Genomic DNA, 17,450 nt, shown 5'->3' with positions numbered 1-17,450 from the left:
CCACTGAGCTCTACGGCACCCTGCCAGCCACACAGGCGTGCACACACACACTGGCCCAGTTATCTATGGAGAGAAGGAGGAGGAGGTGTGAGCAGAGAGAGAGAAAATAATAGAGTAGGGAGGAGAGATGGAGAGGGTATGAGTAGAGGGGAAAAAGGAATAAGAAGGGAGGCTGAGTGATGTGTGTAAAGGAGGGGAGAGAGAAGGGAGGGGTGTAGACCTCAAAGCATACGGCCTTTGCGACAATTGCTTTTCCTCCTTCCTGACAGAGCGGGAGGAGGGAGGAAGGCAGTGGTAAGTTTGCTGGATGGAGAAAAGGCTTAGCCATAGTAACAGTTTAGAAATGCTGTTAGTATTTTCATGTAAAAGGAATCAATGAGCCAACCTATGGAAACACTCAGCCATTTTACATAGAATTTATGTCTTGCCAGTTACCAACAGCTGTTACTGTACCTACAACACACACCTACCCCACAATGTAAGCTGTGAGAGAGGCAGAACAAGAGAGTGAGAGGGAGGATGAGAGTAATTGACTGGTGCATATTAGTCAGGTGATGAGAATCGTCCTTCCTGTGTGACCATAGAGAAGATTCTCAGCTGGAGGAGAGCGAGAGAGAGGGGGAGGAAGAGGAGAGAGGGTGTCTGCCTGCTTGCCTGGAGTTATCGTCATCTCTCTCCTCTATTGCAGCCGTCTGCTAAATAGGAATCAGTGACACAGAGAACGGAGAGAGTGGAGAGAGAGAGCAAGAGGGGGGGAGGAAAGGCAAGCTGACAATCCTGCCGCATTATCTGCCTGGTAGTGGAGCGATAGAGAGCTATAGAGGAAGGGAAAGGGAGAGAAGAAGAGGGCTGCTGGTGGATGTAATGGCGTTTAAGGGAGTTCCTGCACCGCACAAAAGGCTTGGCATGTATGGGTAATGTATTGCATTTGTGTTTGATGTGGTGATATATTCTCAATGACCAGTGTGTGTGTGTTATTGATTAGGTGTGTGTGTGGCTTTGAAGATATGTGTGTGTTTGACCCAGTTAAATCTCCCACTCCTCGGTTTGTGTGTGTGTGTGACAGTAATGACTGTGTGTGTTAGCAGAGGCTCACTCCCTGCCAGCCCTAACTAAGGTGTGAGAGAGCGAGAGGGAGGGAGGTTGGCTGAGCTGCCCTGATTTTTATGTCTGACATTGACCGCTTCTGCTGCAAGGCCGATGATTCTTAACTGTGTGTGACACCTTATGTTTATTTTAGACCGGCGCCTCTGTTTGCAGCACCATGTTATGATGAGGATGTTGTGCCTGGTCTTGCTGCAGGAGCTTTGATTTGGGTTACATTCTCTTGCCTCCATTTTCCAGTGTTGCATTACCAGTAGAGACTAAAAGTCAGTGTCTACCTCTGGTACAGTATTGCCTTTCTAATGCAGTAAGCTATGCTCTGTAGGTGTGTCCTAGTCACAGGCTGGTGAGATGGCGAGAAGACATTGTAAAAGACAGGACACTGTTGCAAATCAAATAGTCACATGCGCCGAATACAACCGGTGTAGACCTTACAGTGAATTGCTTACTTAGTAGCCCCTAACCAACAAGCAGTAAAAAAATAAATAATTACAGATAAGAAATAAAAGTAATTAAAGAGCAGCAGTAAAATAACAATAGCAAAACTATATACAGGGGGGTACCGGTACAGGATCAATGTCCGGTTATTTGAGGTATGTACATGTACAGTGGGGCAAAAAAATGATTTAGTCAGCCACCAATTGTGCAAGTTCTCCCACTTAAAAAGATGAGAGAGGCCTGTAATTTTCATCATAGGTACACTTCAACTATGACAGACAAAATGAGGGGGAAAAATCCAGAAAATCACATTGTAGGATTTTTAATGAATTTATTTGCAAATTATGGTGGAAAATAAGTATTTGGTCAATAACAAAAGTTTATCTCAATACTTTGTTATATACCCTTTGTTGGCAATGACAGAGGTCAAACGTTTTCTGTAAGTCTTCACAAGGTTTTCACACACTGTTGCTGGTATTTTGGCCCATTCCTCCATGCAGATCTCCTCTAGAGCAGTGATGTTTTGGGGCTGTTGCTGGGCAACACGGACTTTCAACTCCCTCCAAAGATTTTCTATGGGGTTGAGATCTGGAGACTGGCTAGGCCACTCCAGGACCTTGAAATGCTTTTTACGAAGCCACTCCTTCGTTGCCCGGGCGGTGTGTTTGGGATCATTGTCATGCTGAAAGACCCAGCCACGTTTCATCTTCAATGCCCTTGCTGATAGAAGGAGGTTTTCACTCAAAATCTCACGATACATGGCCCCATTCATTCTTTCCTTTACACGGATCAGTCGTCCTGGTCCCTTTGCAGAAAAACAGCCCCAAAGCATGATGTTTCCACCCCCATGCTTCACAGTAGGTACGGTGTTCTTTGGATGCAACTCAGCATTCTTTGTCCTCCAAACACGACGAGTTGAGTTTTTACCAAAAAGTTCTATTTTGGTTTCGTCTGACCATATGACATTCTCCCAATCTTCTTCTGGATCATCCAAATGCTCTCTAGCAAACTTCAGACGGGCCTGGACATGTACTGGCTTAAGCAGGGGGACACGTCTGGAACTGCAGGATTTGAGTCCCTGGCGGCGTAGTGTGTTACTGATGGTAGGCTTTGTTACTTTTGGCCCCAGCTCTCTGCAGGTCATTCACTAGGTCCCCCCGTGTGGTTCTGGGATTTTTGCTCACCGTTCTTGTGATCATTTTGACCCCACGGGGTGAGATCTTGCGTGGAGCCCCAGATCGAGGGAGATTATCAGTGGTCTTGTATGTCTTCCATTTCCTAATAATTGCTCCCACAGTTGATTTCTTCAAACCAAGCTGCTTACCTATTGCAGATTCAGTCATCCCAGGCTGGTGCAGGTCTACAATTTTGTTTCTGGTGTCCTTTGACAGCTCTTTGGTCTTGGCCATAGTGGAGTTTGGAGTGTGACTGTTTGAGGTTGTGGACAGGTGTCTTTTATACTGATAACAAGTTCAAACAGGTGCCATTAATACAGGTAACGAGTGGAGGACAGAGGAGCCTCTTAAAGAAGAAGTTACAGGTCTGTGAGAGCCAGAAATCTTGCTTGTTTGTAGGTGACTAAATACTTATTTTCCACCATAATTTGCAAATAAATTCATAAAAAATCCTACAATGTGATTTTCTGGATTTTTTTCTCTCATTTTGTCTGTCATAGTTGAAGTGTACCTATGATGAAAATTACAGGCCTCATCTTTTTAAGTGGGAGAACTTGCACAATTGGTGGCTGACTAAATACTTTTTTGCCCCACTGTAGGTAGAGTTATTAAAGTGACTATGCATAGATGATAACAACAGAGAGTAGCAGTGGTGTAAAAGAGGGGGCCAATGTAAATAGTCTGGGTAGCCATTTGATTAGATGTTCAGGAGTCTTATGGCTTGGGGGTAGAAGCTGTTTAGAAGCCTCTTGGACCTAGACTTGGCACTCCGGTACCGCTTGCTGTGCGGTAGCAGAGAGAACAGTCTATGACTAGGGTGGCTGGAGTCTTTGACAATTGTTAGGGCCTTCCTCTGACACCCACTTGTATAGAGGTCCTGGATGGCAAGGAGCTTGGCCCCAGTGATGTACTGGGCCGTTCGCACTACCCTCTGTAGTACCTTGCGGTCGGAGGCCGAGCAGTTGCCATACCAGGCAGTGATGCAACCAGACAGGATGCTCTCGATGGTGCAGCTGTAGAACTTTTTGAGGATCTGAGGACCTATGCCAAATCTTTTCAGTCTCCTGAGGGGGAATAGGTTTTGTCGTGGCCTCTTCACAACTGTCTTTGTGTGCTTGGACCATGTTAGTTTGTTGGTGATTTGGACACCAGGGAACTTGAAGCTCTCAACCTGCTCCACTGCAGCCCCATTGATGAGAATGGGGGCGTGCTCGGTCCTCTTTTTCCTGTAGTCCACAATCATCTCCTTTGTCTTGATCACGTTGAGGGAGAGGTTGTTGTCCTTGCACCACACGGTCTGGTCTCTGACTTCCTCCCCATAGGCTGTCTCGTAATTGTCTGTGATCAGACCTACCACTATTGTGTCATCGGCAAACTTAATGATGGTGTTGGAGTCGTGCCTGGCCATGCAGTCGTGGGTGAACAGGGAGCACAGGAGGGGACTGAGCACGCACCCCAGAGGGGGCCCCTGTGTTGAGGATCAGCATGGTGGATGTGTTGTTACCTACCCTTACCACCTGGTGGCGGCCCGTCAGGAAGGCCAGGATCCAGTTGCAGAGGGAGGTGTTTAGTCCCATGGTCCTTAGCTTATTGATGAGCTTTGGGGGCACTATGGTGTTGAACGCTGAGCTGTAGTCAATGAATAGCATTCTCACATAGGTGTTCCTTTTGTCCAGGTGGGTAAAGGGCAGTGTGGAGTGCAATAGAGGTTGCATCATCTGTGGATCAGTTGGGGCGGTATGCAAATTGGAGTGGGTCTAGGGTTTCTGGGATAATGGTGTTGATGTGTGCCATGACCAGCCTTTCAAAGCACTTCATGGCTACAGACGTGAGTGCTACGGGTCAATAGTCATTTAGGCAGGTTGCCTTAGTGTTCTTGGGCACAGGCACTGTGGTGGTCTGCTTAAAACATGTTGGTATTACAGACTAGGACAAGGAGAGGTTGAAAATGTCAGTGAAGACACTTGCCAGTTGGTCAGCGCATGCTCGCAGTACATGTGCTGGTAATCAGTCTGGCCCTGCGGCCTTGTGAATGTTGACCTGTTGAAAGGTCTTACTCACATCGGCTGCGGAGAGCGTGATCACACAGTCTTCTGGAACAGCTGATGCTTTCATGCATGTTTCAGTGCCATTTGCCTCGAAGCGAGCATAGAAGTAGTTTAGCTCGTCTGGTAGGCATGTGTCACTGGGCTGCTCTCGGCTGTGCTTCTCTTTGTAGTCTGTAATGGTTTGCAAGCCCTGTCACATCCGACGAGTGTCAGAGCCGGTGTAGTACGATTCGATCTTAGTCCTGTATTGACGCTTTGCCTGTTTGATGGTTCATCGGAGGCATAGCTGGATTTCTTATAAGCTTCCGGGTTAGAGTCCCGCTCCATGAAAACGGCAGCTCTAGCCTTTAGCTCAGTGCGGATGTTGCCTGTAATCCATGGCCTCTGGTTGGTGTATGTACATACGGTCACTGTGGGGACGATGTCCTCGATGCACTTATTGATTTTGCCGGTGACTGATGTGTACTCCTCAATACCATCGGAGGAATCCCGGAACATATTCCAGTCTGTGCTAGCAAAACAGTCCTGTAGCTTAGCATCTGCTTCATCTGACCACATTTCTATTTATCTAGTCGCTGGTGCTTCCTGCTTTAATTTTTCCTTGTAAGCAGGAATCAGGAGGATAGAATTATGGCCAGATTTGCCAAATGGAGGTCGAGGGAGAGCTATGTATGCGTCTGTGTGTGGAGTAAAGGTGGTACAGAGTTTTTATTTTGTATTTTTTTTATCTGTTTTTTCTCTCTCTGGTTGCATTTAACATGCTGATAGAAATGAGGTAAAACATATTTAAGTTTCCCTGCATTAAAGTCCCAGGCTACTAGGAGCGCCGCCTCTGGGAGAGCATTTTCTTGTTTGCTTATGGTGCCAGCCTCTGACTGAGGTGGTATGTAAACATCTACGAAAAATACAGATGAAAACTCTCGAGGTAGATAGTGTGGTCTATGGCTTATCATGAGATACTCTACCTCAGGCGAGCAGTAGCTCAAGACTTCCTTAGATATCGTGCACCAGCTGTTATTTACAAAAATACATCTTCCGCCGCCTCTTGTCTTACCAGACGCCGTTGTTCTATCCTGCCTGTACACAGCGTATAACCAGCCAGCTGTATGTTGATAGTGTCATCGTTCAGCCACGACTCCGTGAAGCATAAGATGTTACAATTTTGAATGTCCCGTTGGTAGTTTAATCTTGCGCGTAGGTCATCTATTTTATTCTCCAAAGATTGCACGTTTTCTAGCAGAATGGAAGGAAGTGGGGGTTTATTCGATCGCCTACGAATTCTCAGAAGGCACCCCGCCCTCCAGCCCCTTTTTCTCCGCCTCCTCTTCACGCAAATCACGGGGATCTGGGCCTGTTCCCGAGAAAGCAGTATATCGTTCGCGTCGGGCTCGTCAGACTCGTTAAAGGAAAAAATGGATTCTGCCAGTCCGTGGTGAGTAATCGCAGTCCTGATGTCCAGAAGTTGATTTCGGTCATAAGAGACGGTAGCAGCAACATTGTACAAAATAAGTAAAAAGAATTATGCAACTAAATGAACAAAAAAACACAATCGGTTGGGGACACGTAAAACATCAGTCTTCTTCTCTGGCACCATTTTTCTGCATGCTGCAGAAGTGTGTTATTTATCTATTTGTTTAGGCATTATGGTCATGGTGTATTTGTATAGGGGGATTATGCTATGGCCTTTATAGTGCTGCTGGCTGTTCTGTCTTTACTCCTTTACTTGTGCTGGAGAACTACAGCATGAAGGTTGTGATGAATCAGGTGTGTTAGTTAAAGCTGGTCTGGAACAAAAGCCTGTAGCTCTCCCAAGACCAGGATTGGTGGCTAGAGGTCCAGATCATGTCTTCCTTCACATGCTTCCTGAAATGGCACTAAGGGCTGCAGCCACCAGAACAAGCAACTGAAACCAGTAGAGACTACATGTTAAAACTGGGGCCTGCTGCCTGCCCCAGGTACAGGAGGGGGAGCTACTGCTCTTAACCAGCTGGCTGGACTGACTGACTGGTTGACTAGGCTGTCTGCTGCAGATGGCTTTCTGCTTGGCTGACTAGCAGGGATTATTAGTTGGGATTGGGCCGTTTGTTGCTGAGGTGTCAGACAGGGCAGGATGAGGATCAAAGTGATTCAAATCTCCATCCTGTTCCAAAGCAATGAGTGTAGACTTGGCTTCCCTACTGGAAAGCTTGGTGGCACTGACCTACCACCTGGCTCTGTGTTCTGGGTTAATCTCTCTGTGAGCCTTGGGTGGGGTTAACGGTTAGCCACAAGTTAACATTTGCAGTAGCATCCAGGCTAAACTTCCATCCGCCAAGCGTGAGCATTAGTGTCCAGGCTGCTCCGGAGTCCTGTCATTTGTGACAGACAGACAGTTACTACTGTAGGAATAGGGAGGATTAAGTCTGTCCTTCCAAGGATGAACATAAGGAATGTCTTCTTGGATAAGATGAATGGACATATGACGTGGTGAGATGAAGGATCGGAGGAGGATGAGGACATTCTGCAGGTCGCCTCTGTTATCCCCCTCCCCTTCTCTGTTTCTCTCCCCCTCTCTGTCATGTTGCTGCAGTGTAATGCGGTCGTTGATGCTGAGGTGTGTGTGTGTGGTGTGTGTTTAAAGGGCTGCTTTCTGCTGCAGTGAAAGGCTGCTGCTCTGCTATGTCTGCTGCTGGTGTGTCTGTCTGAGTGACTAGCCTCCCCTTCACCTGGTGGGTGCACATCTGAAGAGACTGGATAGGTAAAAAAGTATATGTCGAGGAGCCCTCTGGAAGGTTAGGTGAGGCTATCGCAATATTGGTTACACCTATCCAGTCTCATTCAGATTTACAAACGCTAGACTAGGGGGAGTTGGGGAAATTATATCATCCACAGAGAGTTGAGGAGACATTGCAGCAGGATCGTGGAGGCTAGTCCCATAGGCCAGGGGTTCTCAAATCTCTCCTCGTGGGACCCTCAGCCGTTCTATGTATTTTAACTATTCCACAGATATAGCACACCTGATTTTTTAAAATGGTCAACTAATCATCAAGCCCTTGACTAGGTGAATCTGATGAGTTAGTTCAGGGCTACAACAAAATTGTGAAACTTCTGGGGGTCCCCATGGAGAGGTTTGAGAACCACTGCCATTGACAACCCTGTCTTTGTGGACGCACTCTCTGTCTGTTGCCCTGTTAGACCATCCATTGGATCAATTCCACGTTATACTTTTTAAGCATACGTTTGTCAGCCTGGAGGAACCAGACGTGTGTATCCTTCATGTAAAATGCTGAACCTTTGTCATATAGGAACAAAGTTGCATGGAAACCCTCCAACATGACTTTCTCTCGCTCTTTCTCTTGCTCTCTCTCTCTGCAGCATTTTCAACTGGCTTTGATTGACTCCAACCCCTGCACTTTGTCCAAAGCTGAAAGTAAGTAACATTACACTCCCATTTCTCTCTCTGCACGCCCGCGTGCACACACACAAACAGCATTCCTCTCCTGTTTGGTACCATCATTGAAACCCCAATTCATTACCTCTCTCTCCTGTTCTTTCCCAGCATGTTGAGCTAGGTAGGCGAGCTGATGTGTTGCTGGATTATTAAATATGACATTGTCAGGTTGACCATTTCTCAGTATTAACCACATAAAGGAAAGGCCACAAAATGCCGGCTGGATATTTTTATCATTTGATTATTTCCTCCCAGTTGTCATGCCATTTCCCCACAGCCCGTTTGCCTGAGCCGGGGGTTGTCAAGGAGACACGCGCGCACACACACACACACTCCGAACGCCTGCCTAAGACTGGGTTGCCTAGGAGACAGCATTAGGGGGGGGATCGGCATAAACTACCTCGCCAGAGCTGAGACTCTGACACACACACTTACATGTGAGCAGTTTCATCTACACACACACACACTGGGGACCTAACCTCCCCCTCTCCCATCTGTAACCACACACCATGCAGACTACTTTGGTCTGCACCCATCTTTTCCCCACAGGGATACAGAAACAGTACATGGATTTATTTGCTATAGCTCTTTCTGTAAAAACATGTTTTTCTTCTCATGAATTTCTACCAGTTGTTGCTGTAGCTTCTGTTTTGGTTTCATCACTAGGGGAAACGTGAGAGAGCACCCTATGTAAGTGATTATTCTCCTGTCCTGTGTATCAGTTTATATCTCTCGCTCTCTCTTTTTCTATTCACAGTTCAGTTCCACATCGCTCATTTATATGAGATTCAGGTAAGAAATCCATCCTTATTCCCTCGTCTTCTCTAGTGCTGGTAGTTTAGGCTGCACTGCTGTAGCAGCCAGGTTTTTACCTCAAGTGGGTGCTACATATTGGTGGTGGGTTGGTTGAGTATGCCCCATAAAATGAAGAGCTTCTTTCTCCTTAGTAAAAATAAATCTCTATATATTTATATTAGGGATGCACCGATATTACATTTTTGGCCGATACCAATATCCAATATTTTCCTTGCCCAAAAAAAACGATACCGATATTTGAAATTTTTGTGGCCTTTTAAGCATTCTAGTACAGTTAAATAGTTCACACACACACTGACCGAAAAGTTATTTTGTTGGCATTTACGTATGTCCCCATTACCAGTAAAACATAATCAAAACCTATTTATTTCACTTACTTGCTGTACTAAAGGTCGACCGATTATGATTTTTCAACACCGATACCGTTTGGAGGACCAAAAAAGCCGATGCTGATTAATATACAGTGGGGCAAAAAAGTATTTAGTCAGCCACCAATTGTGCAAGTTCTCCCACGTAAAAAGATGAGAGAGGCCTGTAATTTTCATCATAGGTACACTTCAACTATGACAGACAAAATGAGAGGAAAAAAATCCAGAAAATCACATTGTAGGATTTTTAATGAATTTATTTGCAAATTATGGTGGAAAATAAGTATTTGGTCACCTACAAACAAGCAAGATCTCTGGCTCTCACAGACCATGTTGCCCAGCAACAGCCCCAAAACATCACTGCTCTAGAGGAGATCTGCATGGAGGAATGGGCCAAAATACCAGCAACGGTGTGTGAAAACCCTGTGAAGACTTACAGAAAACGTTTGACCTCTGTCATTGCCAACAAAGGGTATATAACAAAGTATTGAGATAACAAAAGTTTATTGACCAAATACTTATTTTCCACCATAATTTGCAAATAAATTCATTAAAAATCCTACAATGTGATTTTCTGGATTTTTTTTTCTCATTTTGTCTGTCATAGTTGAAGTGTACCTATGATGAAAATTACAGGCCTCTCTCATCTTTTTAAGTGGGAGAACTTGCACAATTGGTGGCTGACTAAATACTTTTTTGCCCCACTGTATGTATGTATATATATATATATATATAATTGTAATAATGACAATTACAACAATATCGAATGAACAATGAACACTTATTTTAACTTAATAAAATCTATTTAGTCTGAAATAAATAATGAAGCATGTTCAATTTGGTTTAAATAATGCAAAAACACAGTGTTGGAGAAGAAAGTAAAAGTGCAATATGTGCCATGTAAAAAATCTAATGTTTAAGTTCTTTGCTCAGAACATGAGAACATATGAAAGCTGGTGGTTCCTTTTAACATGAGTCTTCAATATTCCCAGTTAAGAAGTTTTAGGTTGTAGTTATTATAGGAATTATGATGCGTTGACTATTTCTCTCGGCAATATGTATTTAATATAACTTTGACTATTGGATGTTTTTATAGGCACTTTAGTATTGCCAGCCTAATCTCGGGAGTTGATAGGCTTGAAGTCATAAACAGCGCTGTGCTTCAAGCATTGCTAAGAGCTGCTGGCAAACACAGTAAAGTGCTGTTTGAATGAATGCTTACGAGCCTGCTGCTGCCTACCACCTCTGTCAGACTGCTCTATCAAATCATAGACTTAATTATAATAAACACACAGAAATATGAGCCTTTGGTCCTTAATATGGTCAAATCTGGAAACAAAACAAAACAAATCGTCTATGCCGATTAATCGGTCGACCACTACTGTGCTGTTTCGTTGTTCATTCTCAACCAGGATTTCATCATACATGTCAAGCAGTGAAGTTTCAGCTCTGTCTGTCTGTGGCCTCTCTTCCTCGGTGCACACTGTCACTGTCCGTTTACATCTTGTCCAGCTGTGTCTCGAACATTTCACATAATCACTGTTTCTTGTCTGCATCGAAGTAGTGGTCCTTGTACCTAGCATCGAGCATGGTATAGAGGCTCAGAGAGAATGCCTCCGAATCGCTTGTTCACAGCCTCGAGTACTTTTGCAAGTTTTAACCCCACAGTCTGTGTTTGCAGTTTTGTTGAGCAGGCGTTTCAATGCCATGACAGAGGGTATCACGTCTGCTGCAGACGCAGTTGATGAGTTTATTTCTCGATTCAGTTGTTCGAATGGCGCTAGGAGTGTGTTCGTGTTTCCAAGCTGCAATACGGCTTTCCTCAGTACAAAATCCTTGTCGACCCACTGTGCTGTCAGACTCAGCATGCTCATGGGGCTGACATCGCTGGTCCAAATGTCAGTCGTGAAGCTAATAGCAGTGACGCCCATAGCAAGTAGCTCATAGATGTGCGTTTTGGTAGGGCAACATCTGAAGAATAGAGCCTAATTTGTCTACTTGGTAGTGTGTACCGTGGCTCAAGGTGCTTGACCAGTTGGCGAATGCCAACATCATCCACGACAGGGAACGGTTGATTGTCAAGGGCAATGAATTCCATTCTTGGCGCTAACCTTTTCACACGTACCATCACACGGGTGTGATCATTCTACAGTGATCCCTGTAGCGTACGATCAAACCGGTGTGATTAGAACGCTTATTTAGAACGGACCGTTTCGAATGACGCAACAATCAGCATTTTGAGCTGACCACTGTTTTTTTTTCAGAAACATTTTGCACAAACACAGTCCTTACAAAGTTATGGCCAGAATGTGAGCAGTTTATTTTTGGATGCAATGTTCAGACATTCACAGAAGTATCTACAGCATAACACAATCATCCAAACCAGAAAAATGTAGGCTACATTTGTCCTAGTGAAAGGTTTGTCCTGCTAACTGAGGAAAGATTGACGTAACACAAGTAGTCATTTTTTATAAGTAACACAAGCGGTCATATTTGTATAACTCTCGGCTAACATAAACTACAATATGAATTAGCTAATAGAAATGACTATAATTAATCACATCACAGGTGAGCTCACCATTGATCGAAATAATTGAGTAAAGCACTCTGGAAATCGAAAGTAATCCGACGGTGGGTAGTTTCTGTGTGCTACCATGCTTTTTTTCTCTCACAAAAACCAAAGATGATAAGAGAAGACAAGATGAGTTTGGTCTGTTTATAGTATGTATCTTGGATGTGTCGTCTAACGTCGTTCACATCCCAACATTCATTTCCGGAAGTTCTCAAAATGTGTGAACCCTTACTCATCTCATTTTGTTATAACATCTTTGGTACCACAGACGATTACGTGAAACCCAGAATGCTTTGTAGCTCATCATAATCAGTACAAACCTCAACAAACAAAAAAATTACACACATAATATGCACCCATTACAATCTATGCAAGAATCGGAATGCATGATTTGTCAATAGAACTTGAAAACGTGAATAAAATATAAATAAATATATAAATAATTACCACACAAAACATTTTCTGATAGTGATTTATTGATACAAGTGGCCCGTGCCGGCAGTCAATTACGTAACCTTTCACTTCCACTCTGAGTCATTCAGTGTTGTTGTATATTTATGTATATAGCTAGTGAGAAGCTGTAGCATTAGCAATGTCTTTTCAAAGGAGACAACTCACAAATGTGGAAATTCTGGAGATTTTTTTTATGACAATGAGTCTGAGTATGAAAGTCAGGAATCAGATTCTGACAGTGAGAAGCTGCCCCCCAACCTTGTAGCCATTGAGAACCCTGAATCTGAGGACTCCTTGTCCACTGATGAAGTCCCAGGTCCCTTTGAAGATGCTGGTGGTGATGGAAGCAGACCGACAGTGGATGAAGTACTGGAGTTCTGTGGTAGCTGTAAGGCCGCCAGCCATTTCACCCCTCCTGGCCCTGCTGTTTGCTTTGATGAGTCCCAGTCTGGAGTGCAACGCACCTTGCCATTTCCATTTGAGTGCCTCAAGTTGTTTCCTACAGAGGAGCTGGTGGGAGACATAGTAGATGAGACCAATCGCTATGCCTTGGAGCTACAAGAGAAGAGAGCCAGGCGTGTGTGGGAAACTCGCTAAATGGGTGACAACCACAATTAGTGAAATGTATACCTTCCTGGTGACCGTCCTTCTCATGGGGATAGTAAAGAAAAACTCCCTAAGAGAATACTGGAGCACAGATCCTATGTTTGCAAAAGCCACCCTCTTTTCCCAAGACCGCTTCCTAGTTCTGCTGCGAAGCCTGTATTTCATCAACAATGCTACTGCCATCCTAAATAACCCTGTTATACAAAATAAATGTTCTTACCAGCCTGACATCAGCATTTGGTCGAGTCTTTGTGCCTTTGTGCCTGATGTTATGGAAAGGTAGGCTGGCATTCCGGCAATATATTCTCCCCAAAAGGCACAGGCTAAAGTTCTTTGTCATGTGCGACATGAAGACAGGATTTGTCCAGGACATTATAGTTTACACAGGGTCCACCACTGACATCCAACATTATGAGGGGCTTGGGGTGTCCGGGTCCATGGTGATGACCATGCTGGCTCCTCATTTAGCAAGGGACACACTTTGTATGTGGACAATTGGTACAGCAGTCCCACACTCTTCCAGCATCTGCTTTCCAACAGAACAGGGGCCTGTGGCACAGTCAGGTCGAACAGGAGGGGATGCCAGTATTCGGATGCAGGAAGATGCAGAGAGGGGAGGTGGAGTTAAAGGAGAACGGTCAACAGCTGGCAGTAAAGTGGCATGACAAACGAGACGTCTATGTCCTCTCCACTGTCTATACAGCAGTCATGTCGGCCACAGAGAAGGTGGACCACCTGACGGGAGAGAGAGAAATCTAACCAGACTGTGTGCTTGACTATAACCTCAAAATGGGGGCAGTGGATAAGGCAGACATGATAAACAGCTTTGTGGAATGCACTCGGAAAACGACCAAGTGGTATAAGAAGATATTTTTCCATCTGATCAACGCAGCCCTCAATGGCCACATAGTTCACCGCCAACTAACAGGTGAGATGATTACTGAACAAGGGATTTTTTGTAATTGGACGTACAGTTCACATACAGAAACTATTAACGTAATAAAACACTTTGATAGAAACGCAGCCTGGATTTGGACCAGGATGAATGTAGTGACACCTCTAGCGCTGAGATGCTGTGCCTTAGACCGCTGCGTCACTTGGGAGTCATAAGGCACAGGGTAGCTTCAAAATACAACACAAGCTAATACTTCTCTGACGCAACTACCATTGGTTTACAGAGCTAATAGAAGAATGTAGCTAGCTACATAAGCACGATTGAATATAACACCATAAAGGTTATGAAATGGGTAACGTTACCTCGCGTGTCCGCGGTTATAAGGAATATACACATATATTATGCTCCATACAGACAGTGAGCTGCAGTAGAAACAGCATAACACGACATACAGAAACTATTATAACGTAATAAGGCGCTTACTTTGATAGAAACACACATTTCCAAAGTTATTATTGGTAACGACAATGACTGCGATGCGGGCAACAGACGAAAAATGTGAACACGTGTGCAGATCCTGTTCTGACGAGAGATGCGCAAATGCCTGCAGACTTGAACTGCACAAACAATTGGAAAGTGCTTGGGGAATTTTGTCCGGGTCAGAAATGTCAATTTTTTTTTATTGTCACCAAATGTAAAAAGGACTACTTTTATGTGAATGAATGAGGAGATGGAACACACCTCAATTCAAACTGTTGTTAGAAAATAAAAACGCGTTCGAAAATCATTTGAAATTGACAAGTTGGAAACAGACTATATAAATAAAAACAGACTGCGTTCTTTGGTTTGAGAGCAGCGCAGATTAAATGTACTGTTGCGTAACAATCACATTCTGGAATGGAGAGAACATTGTAACATCACGTGCATAAAGAAACTTACGCTGGGGTGACCGTTAGAGAGATTTGGAACTCACGCCTGAAAATGTTAATGGATTTTGCCTTTGAGTTGTCTCGCTGAAGTGTTTTTACTCTTTCAAATGACTGCTTGACCTGAACTGGTTTAGTTGTTGGAAGTGTGCGCTTAGTATTTTTCTGCTTTTGTTCTGTGTAGTGCTGTATTTTTCTTGGCGTCATTAGATCATCTACCTACAGTTGAAGTCGGAAGTTTACGTACACTTAGGTTGGAGTCGTTAAAACTCGTTTTTCAACCAATCCACAAATTTATTGTAAACAAACTATAGTTTTGGCAAGTCGGTTAGGACATCTACTTTGTGCATGACACAAGTCATTTTTCCAACAATTGTTTACAGACAGATTATTTCACTTATAATTCACTGTATCACAATTATAGTGGGTCAGAAGTTTACATACACTAAGTTGACTGTGCCTTTTAAACAGCTTGGAAAATTCCAGAAAATGATATCATGGCTTTAGAAGCTTCTGATAGGCTAATTGACATAATTTGAGTCAATTGGAGATATACCTGTGGATGTATTTCAAGGCCTACCTTCAAACTCAATGCCTCTTTGCTTGACATCATGGGAAAATCAAAAGAAATCAGCCAAGAACTCAGAAAAACAATTGTAGACCTCCACAAGTCTGGTTTTTCCTTGGGAGCTATTTCCAAACGCCTGAAGGTACCACATTCATCTGTACAAACAATAGTATGCATGTATAAACACCATGTGACCACACAGCCGTCATACTGCCCAGGAAGGAAACGCGTTCTCCTAGAGATGAACGTACTTTGGTGCGAGAAGTGCAAATCAATCCCAGAACAACAGAGATGCTGGAGGAAACAGGTACAAAAGTATCTACACTGCTCAAAAAAATAAAGGGAACACTAAAATAACACATCCTAGATATGAATGAATGAACTATTCTTATTAAATACTTTTTTCTTTACATAGTTGAATGTGCTGACAACAAAATCACACAAAAATTATCAATGGAAATCAAATTTATCAACCCATGGAGGTCTGGATTTGGAGTCACACTCAAAATTAAAGTGGAAAACCACACTACAGGCTGATCCAACTTTGATGTAATGTCCTTAAAACAAGTCAAAATGAGGCTCAGTAGTGTGTGTGGCCTCCACGTGCCTGTATGACCTCCCTACAACGCCTGGGCATGCTCCTGATGAGGTGGCGGATGGTCTCCTGAGGGATCTCCTCCCAGACCTGGACTAAAGCATCCGCCAACTCCTGGACAGTCTGTGGTGCAACGTGGCATTGGTGGATGGAGCGAGACATGATGTCCCAGATGTGCTCAATTGGATTCAGGTCTGGGGAACGGGCGGGCCAGTCCATAGTATCAATGCCTTCCTCTTGCAGGAACTGCTGACACACTCCAGCCACATGAGGTCTAGCATTGTCTTGCATTAGGAGGAACCCAGGGCCAACCGCACCAGCATATGGTCTCACAAGGGGTCTGAGGATCTCATCTCGGTACCTAATGGCAGTCAGGCTACCTCTGGCGAGCACATGGAGGGCTGTGCGGCCCCCCAAAGAAATGCCACCCCACACCATGACTGACCCACCGCCAAACCGGTCATGCTGGAGGATGTTGCAGGCAGTAGAACGTTCTCCACGGCGTCTCCAGACTCTGTCACGTCTGTCACATGTGCTCAGTGTGAACCTGCTTTCATCTGTGAAGAGCACAGGGCGCCAGTGGTGAATTTGTCAATCTTGGTGTTCTCTGGCAAATGCCAAACGTCCTGCACGGTGTTGGGCTGTAAGCACAACCCCCACCTGTGGACGTCGGGCCCTCATACCACCCTCATGGAGTCTGTTTCTGACCGTTTGAGCAGACACATGCACATTTGTGGCCTGCTGGAGGTCATTTTGCAGGGCTCTGGCAGTGCTCCTCCTTGCACAAAGGCGGAGGTATCGGTCCTGCTGCTGGGTTGTTGCCCTCCTACGGCCTCCTCCACGTCTCCTGATGTACTGGCCTGTCTCCTGGTAGCGCCTCCATGCTCTGGACACTACGCTGACAGACACAGCAAACCTTCTTGCCACAGCTCGCATTGATGTGCCATCCTGGATGAGCTGCACTACCTGAGCCACTTGTGTGGGTTGTAGACTCCGTCTCATGCTACCACTAGAGTGAAAGCACCGCCAGCATTCAAAAGTGACCAAAACATCAGCCAGGAAGCATAGGAACTGAGAGGTGGTCTGTGGTCACCACCTGCAGAACCACTTCTTTATTGTGGGTGTCTTGCTAATTGCCTATAATTTCCACCTGTTGTCTATTCCATTTGCACAACAGCATGTGAAATTTATTGTCAATCAGTGTTGCTTCCTAAGTGGACAGTTTGATTTCACAGAAGTGTGATTGACTTGGAGTTACGTTGTGTTGTTTAAGTGTTCCCTTTATTTTTTTGAGCAGTGTATATCCACAGTAAAACGAGTCCTATATTGACATAACCTGAAAGGCCTGCTCAGCAAGGAAGAAGCCACTGCTCCAAAACCGCCATAAAAAAGCCAGACTACGGTTTGCAACTGCTAATGGGGACAATGATCGTACTTTTTGGATAAATGTCCTCTG

At 44.6% G+C, this 17,450-nt stretch overlaps 1 protein-coding gene across 3 annotated transcripts in view; it reads left to right on the top strand.

Moving 5' to 3' along the window:
* kdm6a (lysine (K)-specific demethylase 6A) overlaps positions 1-17,450 on the top strand; it is a 90,066-nt gene that overhangs the window by 34,241 nt on the left and 38,375 nt on the right. For all 3 annotated transcript variants that reach the window (XM_071342020.1, XM_071342021.1, XM_071342019.1), the window contains 2 exons: positions 8,120-8,174; positions 8,953-8,987. In XM_071342020.1, the coding sequence (XP_071198121.1) occupies positions 8,120-8,174; positions 8,953-8,987 (90 nt within the window). The remainder of the gene's footprint in view (positions 1-8,119; positions 8,175-8,952; positions 8,988-17,450) is intronic.

Source organism: Salvelinus alpinus, chromosome 14 (assembly GCF_045679555.1).
Source record: "Salvelinus alpinus chromosome 14, SLU_Salpinus.1, whole genome shotgun sequence".
Taxonomy (NCBI): Eukaryota; Metazoa; Chordata; class Actinopteri; order Salmoniformes; family Salmonidae; genus Salvelinus; species Salvelinus alpinus.
The sequence above is the reverse complement of the archived record's forward strand: the minus strand, read 5'-3'. Positions and strand labels throughout refer to the sequence as shown.